This window comes from Aotus nancymaae, unplaced genomic scaffold (genome assembly GCF_030222135.1).
Source record: "Aotus nancymaae isolate 86718 unplaced genomic scaffold, 86718_ANA_hifiasm-v0.15.2.pri h1tg000019l, whole genome shotgun sequence".
Classification (NCBI taxonomy): Eukaryota; Metazoa; Chordata; class Mammalia; order Primates; family Aotidae; genus Aotus; species Aotus nancymaae.
In genome coordinates, this window is record NW_026988431.1 from 60237216 (window position 1) to 60251909 (window position 14694).

General features: G+C 45.7%; 1 protein-coding gene across 6 annotated transcripts in view; it reads right to left on the minus strand.

Annotated features, from left to right (window-relative positions):
• MECOM (MDS1 and EVI1 complex locus) overlaps nt 1–844 on the minus strand; it is a 571478-nt gene extending 570634 nt beyond the window's left edge. For 4 of the 6 annotated variants that reach the window (XM_012470952.3, XM_012470950.2, XM_012470951.2 and 1 more), the window contains exon 1: nt 449–844. In XM_012470952.3, the coding sequence (XP_012326375.1) occupies nt 449–485 (37 nt within the window). In that variant the 5' untranslated portion in view covers nt 486–844. The remainder of the gene's footprint in view (nt 1–448) is intronic. The other 2 variants (XM_012470959.3, XM_012470961.2) reach the window with 2 other exon arrangements.
• Nucleotides 845–14694: the final 13850 nt, after the last annotated feature.

Genomic DNA, 14694 nt, shown 5'->3' on the forward strand with positions numbered 1-14694 from the left:
CCTCCTCCCACACCCGGGACTAGCTGGTTGGCCAGAGGCGACTCTCCCCCGCCTGGGGGGAAGGGGAGGGGAGGGGGAGACTTTCTCCTCTCCTCTTCCCCCCCACCCCACCCCTTCGCGCTCACTCTCGCGCGCTCTCCTCCCTCCCACCCCTAGCCTTTGCTGCCCCCACCCCCACCCCCACCCCCACCCCGGGGTTGCCACAGCTGGTCGGCGCGCGGGGCTGAGGGCTGCCCAGGCTCCTCCGGCGCCCAACCCGGGAGCGAGAGCGCGGGCGACCGGGCGCAGAGGCTGGGGCCGGCAGGTTGCTGGGGCTGCGCTGCGCCTGCCCTCCACCCTGGGCCCCGGCGCGAGAAGCAGCCGGCGCTCCCTCCCGGAGCGCTGGAGACAGATATGCAAGATGGCAGAGGAGGGGGAAAAGCCAATAGAAAAGGGATATTGCACCTACTTGTGGCCAGTTTCCTTGCCCTGCCTTTGGATCTCATGCTGTGCCCAGTCCTGCAGCCGCTGGTGTGTGGTTGGGGCTTTTTTTTCTTGGATCTTTTCCTTCTTTTCCTCTCCCTCTCGCTCCCTCCCTCTCTCTCCTGTTTCTCTCTCTCTCTCTCTCTCTCTCTCTCCCTCTCACCCCCTCTCTCGTTTCTCACTCTCCCTCTCCCACACACTCACTCTCTGTCTTTTCTTCTTTCACTCTCTCTCTCTCCCTCCCTCTCTCCCTTTCTCTCAATCCACACTCGCTATCTCTCCAGCATTGTCAGTTTGGACACCTTCGCACATGCGCGCTAGACGCCCCTCCAACATCTCAGCGCCGCCAAAAAAAGTTTGGAGCGATTTATCACTTTGATTTGGAGATCTTGTCAGATGGCAATCGCCGAGGAGGCGGAGAAAGAGAGCCGCGGGGAGGGCGGCGGGGGGCGGGGAGCGAACGCCGGGAGCCGGAGGGGAGCAGACACCTCGCCCAAAAAAAGGGGAGGGGGGAATTGAAAAGGCTTGGGCAGAGGATTGATTCCGTGTTAGAATCACCAATAAGCTTGTATCATGATTATTGTTATTGTTTTTCCCACCCATTTTTCTGTATCATCCATGAGGGAAGAAAGAAGTGAAGGGGGAAAAAAACTTAAAAAAAAAATTTTTTTTTAACCCTCCTCCTATTGAAGAACTAAAAGAGCTGGACCTTCGGCTAATAATCCAGGAGAAAAGTGAGAATCATCCTGAACTTGAGAAATCTGCTGCTGCCGCTGCTCCTGCTACTGAAGCTATTGCGGCTTCCGCTTTCAGAGTTGTAAGCAGAGTAAATAACTGGTTTTTTCCTCTATTTTAGTTGTAATACCAACGCTTGCTGCCATCCTTGGGACATTTCAGTATTCTTTCCCTACCAAGTAGTAATGATCACCCTTGATTCCCGGGTCCGGGCCGGCGCGGGCATTTGACATCCAAGACCTTCTGCTTTCCCAGAGGTCGGCTGTCACCTTCCGGCCTCCCCCACTGCTGCCCCGGTCGCCTCCCGGTGCAGCTCAGCCTGCCTGCCATTTTCACTCACTCGCTTAAACCTACAACCTCGGGGTCACAAGAAAGACGAGTGGCGGGGGGTGGGGGGGGTGGATTCACAAACTCTTAAAAAAATACATTGTTGAAATTTTCTTTGATTACAGCATTTACCAATGAAGTGTCAGTCAGATATGGGAACTCCTAAAGGGGCTAGCTGTGTACGAGGTATGAATCAATCCCAACTAGGTATAGATTTTCTTTTGGTACAACTTTCTTGCATTAACCAGTTTTGTTCAATACCTTCCGTGTGCTATTTATGTCCCCATTAATATCTGTTGCAAATCCTGCCAGACACCATAAAAGAAAATTACAATCTTTTCAGTCTCGGTACTGGAACAATACATTCTTGATGTTCAAGTTAAAGGAAAAGAAAAGCAGGTCCTGGGCATGAGTTTGGCAAAGATGGTGGAAGGGAAGGGGGATTGCTGAGAGTGCCCAGTTGTACCTGATGGTATTTATTATCAAATCTAGTACTGTGGGTATGAGAGAGCAAATAGCAAGGTTCAGTCCCAAATGGTATCAATGGCCTGCAAATCTCTTTATTCAAGAGACTCAAAGTTCAAAGAATTTGTCCTGGCTCAGGATGGCCACCATTTTTGTTTCTCCAGAGCTGTGTAATTCTGGGAGCATTTGGCTGTAAGACAGAGGTCCCTGGAGAACCAAGCTACAGGTCTCAAGGGAGACAGATGTATAAGGTTGAAATGTTAGGGAGGGAAGTGGGGAGGTAAATGAGGGAATTACACAGAACAGGGGTAAAACAACTTCTAAAAAAGAAGGTGCCACACACATGGGTACAAGAGAACTCTATTATCCACTCTGAATTAAAGAGGCACCTGGGTTTTTTTCCAGACCTAGAATTCCCGTTGTCGTGTGCATTAAGGTGAGTGTGCTAACACATTTGGTGTGTGCAAAAGCACCAGCCATTCCAACATTCTGTTAGGTTCCCACAGGTCTTTAACTCTAAAACTTCCCCCAAAATATGACTCCACCAGCTTCCCTCAGTTTAGATGGAGAGGTGCCTTCCTTCTGACCAGTAAATGTCCTCAAAGGAAAAGGAGAAATGGGGCTTGAGGGCCTTTGGAAAGGGGAACAAAATCTCTAGGGAGAGAAAAACATGAGGCTGACAAGAAGTTCATAAAGCTGCTTCTGATCCGTGTAAGGGACCCTCTAGGGACCATCCCCTAGGCCAGGGGACTGACTAGCAGCACCTGAAGATCCCAGCTGTCAAAATCTAGAAGGTTCTTGTCCCCAATCCCCATCTTCCCTTCCAGGCACCCAGGAACAGCTAAGCACCTTGCCTTGGGAACCTAAAAAAAAAGAACCGCCATCCTCCCCAACGCTCCTCCCGCTCATCCCTTTCACCTCATCCCCAGGGGGTCTGTCTATATGTGAGTTCTCTTGAAGAAGGGAGGTTAAGAAGGGTGCAGGAAATGTTCCCAGGAGAGGAAGGGACCAAGGTACCAAACCCTGAGATGAATGCAAGACCCACATGTGAAGCTAAGCTTGCTGTTGCTGCACGTGGCGCGTGGGGGAGTAGGGGGTGGGTTCTGCGAAGGGAACTGGGTGGGAGATGGAAGACTGAAGTAAATCAGAGTCTCCGAACCTCCAAACTTAAAGGTCCCTGACTTTTAAACTTTTCTAGAAGGGGGGTTGGCAGAGTGGGAGGCGGAATGAGGTACGGCTGGAGCACCCTCCCCTCCTAGTTTTTAAAGTCCCCGCTGTCGCTTCAGCGCTCCAGTCTTTCTCCCTGGTCTTTCCAAGAGTTTCGGGCCACCAGAAAATCCAACCTAACAAACAATAAATGCAAACTCTTCGGTGTCCCCAGGCCAAGCCATTCTGAAAAGACAAGGCATCGTCTTTTTCTAAAAAATAAAAGTATTCGCAATATCATTCGTTTTTTTTTTATTTTCAAATCTAAAAGCTAGGTTTCTTTTCCTTTTCCTCCTTTTCTTTTTCTTTCTTTATCACTTGCTTTCCGCCCTAAACGTGCGCTAACGAAGAGCTAACTTGCTAGTTCGAGTGTGTTTAACCTGATGGAGCAAACACCCAGCAGCAGCCGGTCACGCTGGCGACTGACAGCGCCGCGACCTCTGTGTGTCCGCCCCGGCCGGTTCCCATTCTCAAGTGCCTGGACCCCGTCACTTCCACCTGTCCCAGGTCCCAGCCGTGAGACCAGAGCAGGTGACTCTCTGTTCAGCCGCCCCTGGAGTTCCCGACACCCTCTGACGGGATGTCTAAGCTGGCCCAAGAGAAAAGAGGCCCCAACGAGTCGGCGGAGCTGCCCTCGCCACCCGCCCCCGCCCCATCTCCCGCCTTTCCCGCTCCTCCTGAAATTCGTTTTCTTGGGGGACAGTAGCATGGATTCCGACGTTTGCTTGTGTTTTCTCCCACGGAAGCGAGCATCCTGGAAGCAATGCCTCTGGAAAGTCAATACGTTTACGGGCTGTCTGGGTTTGCTTGTTTTATTACTGTCACTGTTTCGGGTTTTTGTTTATTTTTTTAGCAGAAGCGAAGAGCTTGAGATGGAAGTTAGAAGGGACATAGGGATTGAGGAGAAAGACACAGACAAGTGTATCCCTTCCCCCACTATGTTTTTTAAATTAATGTTAGAAATGGCAAATAACCGATTTTCAATACATTACATGCAACAGGAAATATTCCTTTCCTCTCATTATAATTGAACGGGCCCCACAATATCTTTGGAAGAAAGTTTGGATTCTTTATGGAGGTATTTCTAGGCCTATTGTCTTTGTGCGGTGAACTTTACATCATGCTATTCAATCACAACCTATATTCTCCTGGCTACCAGCAAGATTAATTTAATCATTGTAATGCAATTATTAATACTGTTTACCCAACGCTGGGTTTCAGGTTGGCTGTTAAGAAATTAAACTCTCGCTGGGTGACCAGAGCTAGGCAGGGGTTTCTTCATGTTGAAATGAAACAGTCCTCTTTATTTAGTCTCAGGGCTCCAGCTTTCGGCCACCGGCTCAATTAGCCAAAATGGAAACAATTTTCATTCATTGCAATAACTCACTGTTCTGGAGATCGCTTTCAAAATACACACTTTATTATTATACGCTGACCTCGGTGGCGTGGAGTGGCAATAAAAGAAAGAGGCAGAGAGATCTATCTAGCCCCCTTGGGCTATAATTATTAGAAATTAATTGGGTTCAGGACCCCGGGTAGCCTAGCTAAATTAATAGCTTGTCTAGTGGTTTAAATCCGAATTTTCAGTCCACAGGAGAGAAAGGGAGAGAGTCACAGACATGAAATGCAGACCCAAGGGACGCCTGAGTTTACTTGCAAGACACTCGTCTATTAAATAGTGTCCAGAATACGTTTGAGTTGAGGAGGGGGGGCTGAAGTAGGAGGGGGCGGGGGCGACAAGAAAGAATGGAGCAAGATGGGGAGGGAGGCTGAGAGTGAGCGAAAAGGTCTCGAGTTGATTTTATTCGATTTTTCTTGCCTGCATTGTTTTCGGGAGGGGTTGCATTTAGGGGTTAAAATAAAAAATAAAGATCCCGTGTACTCGGAGCTGTCGTGCCGGAGTAAAAGTGAAAAGGGAGCCTTAGGCAAAAGGAAATTACTGCGAGCCCGCGTGACCTTTCAGGGAGGTAATCAATCAAGTGATCAACAGGGATATTTATCATCGCTATATAGGACTACTTCGCCCTGCACAGGCGGTGTGGGGGTGGGGCTGGGGGAGCAAGAGGAGGGTGGAGACGCGCGCGCACTCACACACACACTCACAAAAGTTTCAACAAACCCGCTAAGCCTCGAGACAGAACACGTAGGCTTTAATAAATGTTAAGACTACCTGTTTTGTCTTACATTGTCAGAGGAACACACACACATACACATGTAAGCGCATATCCAGGCAGCAGCGGCTGCATGAAGGTGTTAACTTTGAATGATCCGCCACGCTTTGCCCTAAAAGGGAAGCTTGCAGAGAAATGCGCGCTTCGAACGCCGGTGAGGCGACAGCTCAGGGCTAGCTCGGCTTCGCGTCCAGCCAGGGAAAGGGCGCCGCGGGCCGCCAGGGTCGCGGGGCGGCTGGGGGCAACGGTCTGTGCCGCGACTCGACGCCGGGGCCTGAGACACGGAACAGCCTCCTCTTCCTGCGAAATCCTCGCGCTGCCAGGGCGACGCGGCCCAAACCAGGCGCGCTCGGGGCCAGCCGGCTCAGGCGAGCACGCGCAGCGGGGGTTCTTCGGCTGCAAGATTTCTGCCCCGTTTCCTTCTCTTCCCTGTAAAACTCGCCGTTTTGTGAATTGCGTTTTCGGTCCCGGATTTCTTAGCAAATCATTCGGTTTTACAATCCCGCTGCCTCCCCCTAGTTCTTCAACATCCTCCCCTCCAACTTCTGGTGTGTACATAAGGAAGGGTGAGCGGGGAGCCGTCCGTGCAGCTGGCTTTTAATAATGATGCTGATGGTGACATTAAATAGTCGATTTAAAATCTAGGCCCCCGCCCGCTCCGGGATTATAATCAGCAGTTCTTTCGAGGGAACCTCGGGCTGACTACTAGCCCATGGGGTCGAGGAACTATTTCCCGAAGGGTTTATGAAATGCAAGTTGGGGTGACGCGCGCCGCCTCCCAGGTAGCAAGCCTCGGCTCCCGCGGTGTGGGAATGCGGGGCCGCGCCAGGGCCGTGCCTATTGGCCCCAGAGGCGAAGCTCGCGCTCCCCGGCCGCCCTCTCCCGGCTCGGAGCTGCCTCCTCCCGCACAGCCTAGTCTGCGGCGCCCTCGCCTGGTTTCCTCGGCCGCGGCAGCTCCGGTGCTCCCGCCGCTGAGGGCTCCAGCTGTGCACAGTAGCCGCCTGGGCGTGGGGGCGGGAAACAGCTGGAGCGCCCCGGGGAGGCGCGGGTTGGGGTGGAAAGGAACCCAGCAAGGAGGATTATGAGGCGAGCAAACTCCCGGAGCTGCTACTGGTTTAGGATCAGGAGAAGCAACTTCACGGGGCACAAACCTCTGCCTTGTGGGAACCTGAGCTCCGGAAAGAAACCAGACTGCTCGTGAGCGTTGCCCTGGGACGTGTGGACCTCTTGGGGTCCCTCCTACTGAAAAAAAGAATGACCTGGGAGAGTATTTCTCCAGTGTCATGTGCATACGAATCGCCTGGGGACCTTGTTAAAATGCAGATTCTGATTCAGTAAGCTTGGGGTGGAGCCCAAACATTTCTCAACAAGCTCCTAGGTGACGCAGATGCTCCTCAAAGTGTGGTCCCAGACCGGCAACATCAAGCATTGCCGAGATTTCAATAGAAACTCAAGATCTCAGGCCCCAACCAAACCTGCTGAATCAAAACTGGCATTTTAACAAGTGATTCACTAGAACACTGAAGATGAAGATGCAATAGAAGGCGCCTGGCCAGGTTTTCTTTCTTCTGTCTTAAATCAGGACGCCTCTGTGACTGAACCTCATTTCAAATCCTGCTTTCTGCCGTGGACACGGGAGAGGATGGAGTCAACAAACCTATCCACGTAAAAGCTGCATCTCCTCTGGCTCACTGCAGAAACTCTAGACTCTCATATCCATTGACCACTGCGCTTAGGGGCCAAATGCCACCGGTGAGGCTTCCTACATTCTGGTCTGACTGACATCCCTTCCCGCCACTTTCCTCACGCCCCCGCCCCCTTCAGTATTTTGCTGCCAAGTCTATGGCTTTTATTTCTCCCTCCTTAACATTACAGTTTTTTGGTTACATATCTTCCTTCCCCTTTCAGCTGTAGACATCTTGAAAGAGATTACGCCTTGATTCTCCACTTTGTTTTTTCATCTGCAGCATGGAAACGGTCATTTCTTCCCACATAGGATTAATATATAAAAATGTTTTGGAAGCCATGAAGTTGAAAGACCTTAAGTATCAAACCACTGGAGGTTCAAATCCCAGTCCCCCCATTACCAGCTGTGGAACCTTAGTCAAATTACTGAACCTCTCTGAGTCCCAGTTACCTCCTCTGTATTATTAGAATAAGTGTGTACATCTTGCAGAATACTTGTGATTAAAGATAATGTATACAAAGCACCTAGTATGGTGCCTGCTACATCACAGAAATTTAATAAATTGAGCTATTTAAAGCTCCAAGCTTTAATATTTTGTAATCTGCAAAATGGTAAGGGTGTGCGTGTGTGTGTGTGTGTGTGTGAGAGAGAGAGAGGAAAGAGAGAGAGTCAGTGGTCAGAGAACAACACTGCTGTTCCCATTCCCATCTGTAAGAAGACATGTTCCCTTTGGTCAGCCGACAGCCCCCTCAAATAGCTGAAGCCTGAGGACTTTGATATATATAGAACTGGCTGGTGCAATTAGATATTAACATTTCAGTTTAAATGGGTCCGTGTGTGTGTGTGTGTGTAATGAAAGACAGAGAAGAAATGATAGGGAGAGAGAGAAGAAAGAGACAGAATAGTTTTAACTATGGTTTTGTTTTTTGTATTTTGTTTTTGACGGAGTCTCCCTCTGTTACCCAGGCTGGAGTACAGCAGCGCCATCTCAGCTCACTGAAACCTCCACCTCCTGGGTTCAAGGCGATTCTCCTGGCTTAGCCTCCTGAGATTACAGGGGCGTACCACCAGGCCCAGCTAATTTTTGTATTTTTAATAGAGACAGGATTTCACCATGTTGGCCAGGCTGGTCTTGAACTCCTGACCTCACATGATCCGCCTGCCTTGGCCTCTCACTGTGCTGGCTCCTTAGCTATGGTTTTGTTTGCTTGTTTGTTTGTTTGTTTTTTGGAGAGGGGGTCTTGCTCTGTCACCCTGGCTGGAATGCAGTGGTGCAATTTCAGCTCACTGCAACCTCTGCCTCTCAGGTTAGAGCAATTCTCTGCCTCAGCCTCCCAAGTAGCTAGGATTACAAGTGCCTGACACCATGCCGGGCTAATTTTTGTATTTTTAGTAGAGATAGGATTTAACCATCTTGGCCAGGCTGGTCTTGAACTTCTGACCTCGGGATCCACCGCCTCGGCCTCCCAAAGTGCTGGGATTACAGGCGTGAGCCAACAATCCCGGCCAACTATGTATTTTTCAGGGATGCTTGTGTGCTTGTGCTTTCACAATTCAGTTTTATATTAGTCAACACTACACTCAGTTCATCTCATACCAGGAGAATCCTGACCATCTCCCAGTCAGCCTGTAGCAACAGGACCTGGGCCAGTGAGACACACTGACAGATGTACTGCTCTTTCCGTGGCCTTATGACTGCACAACATATGCAGAGTCAGTATCTGAAGACGTGTAATGTTTTTATATTACCATGTTCTCTCCCTGCGAGATGGAAGCCCAAAGACAATTCAAAGGGGAAGCGGCTTTAATGGAGTAAGTGCTCTTTCTCTCTTCTTTCTTTTAAAATTATTTTTACACGCTTTTAAATTTGTTCGGTGTTTTTTAAATTTTCACTTCCATAAATCTGGTTGTTGCCCTTACTTTCAATACATGAAATTATTTACTAAGTCTAGATTCCTGCCAGGAAATAAAAGATTTGTAAAATTAACACCTACAGTACTTTTAAATTCTTTACTCAAACAAACAAGTGATTATGGTTGACATGAGAAAATATAGACATAAAGCAATTTAATTTGCCTAATAAACTTTTAAACTTGTAAGTATAGCAGACTTTCCACATCTTTTTAAAGCACAAACTATAGGATCCATGCTGAGACAGCTTATAAATGAGACTTCCTTGTAACAAGATCCTCAGTACTCAATAACTGAATTCCCTTGACTTAGGTCCAAGGCAGACCTGGCAACCCTCAAACTCTGCTATGGAGTGAAGTCCTATAGCCGTGACAGAGTGTGATATAGGTGTGCCCTGCTTTATGAACCACAATGTGATTATTCGCTTCGTGCTAGTTTATTAAATAATGAGTTCCCCTGAGCCATTTAAAATATGATTTGACTTACAAAAATCTGATTTATACTCACTTTCCCCAGAAACATACCTATTGAGGTAAAGCTGTGTTTTTTTAAATGATGATGCATGTCCCATAGCAAATGTTTTATAATGAAAAGTCCATTTTCAAAGATTAAGACAAGGAAGCATACCACTGTTCTGGGATTGGGAAAGAAACAATTTCTGTACAGATCAACTGTACACAGAAGAAACGGTAGGACTGATCAACTGAATTATCTACTTTGAGGGCTTATGTAGATATACTAGAAACCAGGAATATGATAAGATTGGGACTTCAAACATTTTAGAAAATGCAATGCTCTTGTACTGGGTTTTGATAGTAAGCTGTCCAAATCAACTCTATAAACACTCTTGAAAAATACACTTTTTACGATGGGAAGAATTTTCTGTTGCACAGAGGAACTGAAGAATAATTCTAGGGCTGGGTGCAGTGACTCCTACCTGTAACTACAGCACTTTGAGAGGCTAAGGAAGGAGGATTGCTTGAGCCCAGGAGTTTGAGACCAGCCTGGGCAACATAGCAAGACTCTGTCTTACAAAAAAATTAGCTTGGCATGGTGGTGCACACCTGTAGTCCTAGCTACTTGGGAGGCTGAGGTGGGAGCCCAAGAGTTCAAGGCTGCAATGAGCTATGATCATGCCACTGCACTCCAGCCTGGGCAACAGAGTGAGACTCTATCTTCTGAAAAAAAAAAAGAATTCTAAAATTTGTCTGTGCTTACACCCATTTAGAAGTAATAGTTTATCAGCAAAAAATCACCATCTAACTCATATCCAGGTTTTCACTTAGCTGTTTGACATTGAACTGGAACTCTGAAATTGGAGACATTGGCTTCATAAGAACATTTGCTATTCTTAAGGGCTCTAGGAGACAGCTTCAATTCTAGCTGCAGTGGAAACACCAATGCAGAGAAGCCAAGATAGTGAATGATATTTTGATGCATCTGTTTCTGTTCTGTTAATGCTCTACTGAGCTTTTCACGACTTTGTGTCCAAAATTTCTACAGAATCAACTATCATGCAGGTTTCTTCATCAAACCAATTGGGCAATCTGGTGTCTCTTGTGCCTCCCAGAGTGGGGCAACATGTAAGCAAGCAGCAAGGGCTACTCAGCTACAGGAACCTCCTTTTCTAATCTACCCTAGACAGCACTGCCTGCTTAATCTTCCTGAGGCACTATTCTAAAGTTGTCTTTCTTCTACGACAATTTTCAAGATCCCTCAGTTATTGTCAAGATAAAGTCCCGGCTTTTTGCCTCTCGTTCAAAAGTATTCTACATTGGGGAAATAGCAAGAGAGGTAGGGAAACATGGATGTACACAGAAGCAGCAAGGATTTTAGGCAGCCTATGTTATGGGATTCAAGAAGCAACTTTACTGGAAATCAGTTTGGAAAGATAGGCTGGACACGTGCCACGGAGGCTTAGAATCAATGGCAAAATTTAGGGGCTTTATCTTGAAGCTAGCTGAGAGATCCTGAAGATTCTGAACAGGAGAATGACATTATCAGAATTTGCCTTAGGAAGATTAAGCAGGCAGTGATGTAAATTACGTATCTTCTTCACATGTTCAGACTACCCATCTTTTAAGATTCAAGACAAACATCACCTCCTCCCATAAAGTTCTGATATGTTCTTTCAAGTGGAAAAACAATCTCTCACCATCACAGTCATGATCTCCTATGGCATCTCAGTTTTACATGTTGGTTTTGTCTGTATCTCTATGATCTCTCTTCATAGACTATAAATTCCTTGAGGGGATATTTGTATCAACTCTTCTTGTCTGCCACTGCTAAGGCATATTTTGCTCAAAAACTGTACTGTCTAAATGTAAGGATTCTAATTTTTAAACAATTTGAGAAAATCTTCAGCCATTACATTTTTAAATATTGCTTTTTCTTCACCCTCTCAATTCTTTTTTCTTGTTTTCTGCTCAGCTATATGTTAGATCTTCTTGCTCTATCTTCTGTATTTATTAGCCTCTCTTTCACAGATTCTCTTTATTATCTTGTGCTAACTTCTAAATAATTTCTTCAAATTTATATTCAAGTTCTCTTATTCTCTCTTTACCTCTATCTAATAAGCTATTTAAACTGTCAATTAAATTTTTTCATCTTAATTATTTTTAAAATTTCCATAATTTATATATGATTCTTTTTAAAATGTGCCTGTTATCTTTTCACACTGTCTTATTTTTTAATCTTACAGTTAAGTTTTCTGGTTGTTTTTGTTTTTTGGTTTTGTTTTGGTTTCGGTTTTGAGACAGAGTCCTGCTCCTTCACCCAGGCTAGAGTGCGACGGCATGATCTCGGCTCACTATAAACTTTGCCTTCCGGGTTCAAGTGATTCTCCTGCCTCAACCTCCTGAGTAGCTGGGATTACAGGACTGCACCATGATGCCTAGCTAATTTTTGTATTTTTAGTAGAGACGGGTTTTCACCATGTTGGCCAGGCTGCTCTTGACTCCTGGGCTCAAGCCATCTGCTGCCCTCTGCCTCCCAAAGTGCTGGGATTACAGGTGTAAGCCACTGCGCCTGGCCAGTTTAAGTTTTTAAACATTTCAAATATATTTCTTTTATCTGACAGCTCTATTATCTGAAGTTTCTAGGGATCTTTTTAATCCTTCTGGTTTGTTGATTGTTCAGGAAAATTGTTTTTCCATACTTTAGAATTTTAAGTTGTGAGTTCACCTTTAACAAGATTTTCTCTGTGGAAATCATGTTTAAAATTACTTGACATATCCTTTCAGAATGATTTTACCTTTGCTTTTCTTAGATTCTTGAGTGTTATCAATTTTTTCACTAATTTATCAGCCTGACATTTCCCAAACTAAACTATGGAGGAAATGTAATTAGAACCACAGATGTAAATGATAGGCCTGTTGGAAAGAATTGTCAAGGGACCCTTTTTTTTTTAACCCAGAGGCCGGATGAGATAGAAGCTTCCTTGTTATTTCTTTTTCTAGTGAGCTGATGATTTTCTAGACCAGCATTTCATTGATTATATAGCTCTATGAGACCCAGATTTATGCAAGGGTTATCAGTTCTTATCTCCCCAACTCATGTTGGGCCAGAGCTTTACTTATGTCCTGACTCCATGAGAGTTTTGAAACCTATGCCCTGAGTTCTCAAGGCTATTATCTCGCCTTCCACAACCATAGGCTGCCAGGATTTTGATTCCCATTGTGTTGGGCCCCAGAGACTTCCCTTACTTTTTTAAAGAGCATTGATTAGTTATTAAGCAGAATGCCTCAGTGATTTGTGAAGGGAAGGATTGCAGATTATTTAGTCCATAAAAATACTGAGAAGTCTAGACGTGAAAACACCTGTGATGATTTGCTGTGAGAGAATTTCAATTTTTTTCTTGAATCTTTTTACTTAAAAGAAATCTCTGAGTTCCAAAACAAAGGCAGGACTGAGTGTCACTTATAAATAGAATCACACGACAACAACTAATTATTAAGTGCTTACCCTGTGCTAAGTACTATACTGACATTTTGCATACGTTACCTTATTTTTGCAAATAACTCTATGACATTTTTAACCCCTGTTTACTAATCAAGAAACTGACATTTCCAGAAGTAAAATAACTTTTTGAGGTGGCCTGGGTAGTAGTATATTGAGCCACATTAAATTGCTGAGAGTCAACTAGTTTTTTACCCACAACAAAGCAGTTTGGCAGGGTTCAGTAACATTCAAATTAAGGTCTGACCAATTTCTAACCTCACATATCTTCTTTTGGACAACATGGCCTCTTCACCATGCTAATTATTCCTTCCTGTAGATTATCATAACACTCTTATACTATCTGTCTTCATTCAATTTTCCCATTGGACTTTCAGTTACAATAAAGCATGTACGTCTCTTTTCTCCAGTGGATTGTAAGCTCCTTGAGGGCTGTGCCTTAGCTCTGTATCCCAGGCCCTTTGCACGGTACTTGTTACATGGTAGGTCTTCATATGTTTTTTTCTTTAAATAAACTAAACTAGGCTATTCAAGTTTTAGTCAATATTTATATGCAACTAATGTGTTTTTGAGCTCTTCTCTTTCACTTCATTTTTCTTAGTGGCAGTTTCATAACATGGTCCCAAATGTTTTGACATTCTTCCCATCAAGACGTGGGATATATCTATGTCTTCTTTCCATGAATCTGGATGGGTTTGTGATTGCTTCAACTGATAAAATGGTGCAGGGTGATGTTATATGACTTCTAAGTTTGGCCATAAAAGCTCATGCAGCTTCTGCCTAGGTTTCTTGGAACATTTTCTCTCTGCAGGCTCCCTCTTGAGTGCTTCATCTCAGAACCCAGCAGCCATGCTGTGAGAAGCCCAATTCACAAAGAGAGCCCTCACTAGGTTCGCTGGCCAATAGTCACAGCTGAACCCAGTTTTTTACCTATTCCAGCATAGAGCCAGGTAGATGAGTGAAGACATCCCCAGATGAGTTCAATCCCAGCATTTTGAGTTCTCCTCAGGCATTTGAGTCTTTCCAGCTGAGGTCCCAAATATTGTGGAGCAGAGACACATGAGTGCAATAAAATGATTATTGTTTTACACCACTATGTTGGGGTGATTTATTGTGCAGCAGTAAATAAGCATTGCTTTCATTTTGCCTGTCTGGTAGGAACCACTATAGTCTGGTAAGTTCTGAAAACTCTAAAGATTGGGATGGTGGAAGATCCATTTCCCCAGTGATAAGAGTCTGGTAGTAGATGGCTATTCCTGTATCCAGAATCAAAACTGGGCTTCAAGTGGATTTAAGCTTCCAGACATCTTTTGAGCATTTGGCTCACACTTGTTTGCTGTGTCTTACTTGCTCTCTGTCCTCTTAAGCCTGGACCCGAACTGGCTGGCTGAGAACGGCAGTCTCCTAACTCGTTATTGTTATTCTCTTTTCTTGAGGCCGAACCTTGCTGCTAACATCCCTCATACTGACTCTGACATGCCTACCTGGCCTATAGCAGCCAAGCTATTCATTAGAAGCTGAGTCCTGCTTCTGGCCCAGAAGCCCTGGTGCCCATTCTACCCTCTCGTTCAGGACCACTCAAAGACTGATTCCAGACCAGGCTGTCAGCCAAGCTTTGCCTTCTTGGACTCTGGCCCCTCCTTAAAGGGGTGCAGCTCTTTCTTCAATTACCAGACATCCCAGTATGGCCCTTCTCCTTATCAGGACTTGTTGGCAAACAGCATGGCTAGACCCACCCTCTTCATTGCAATTAGTCTCACCAAATAGTCTAAG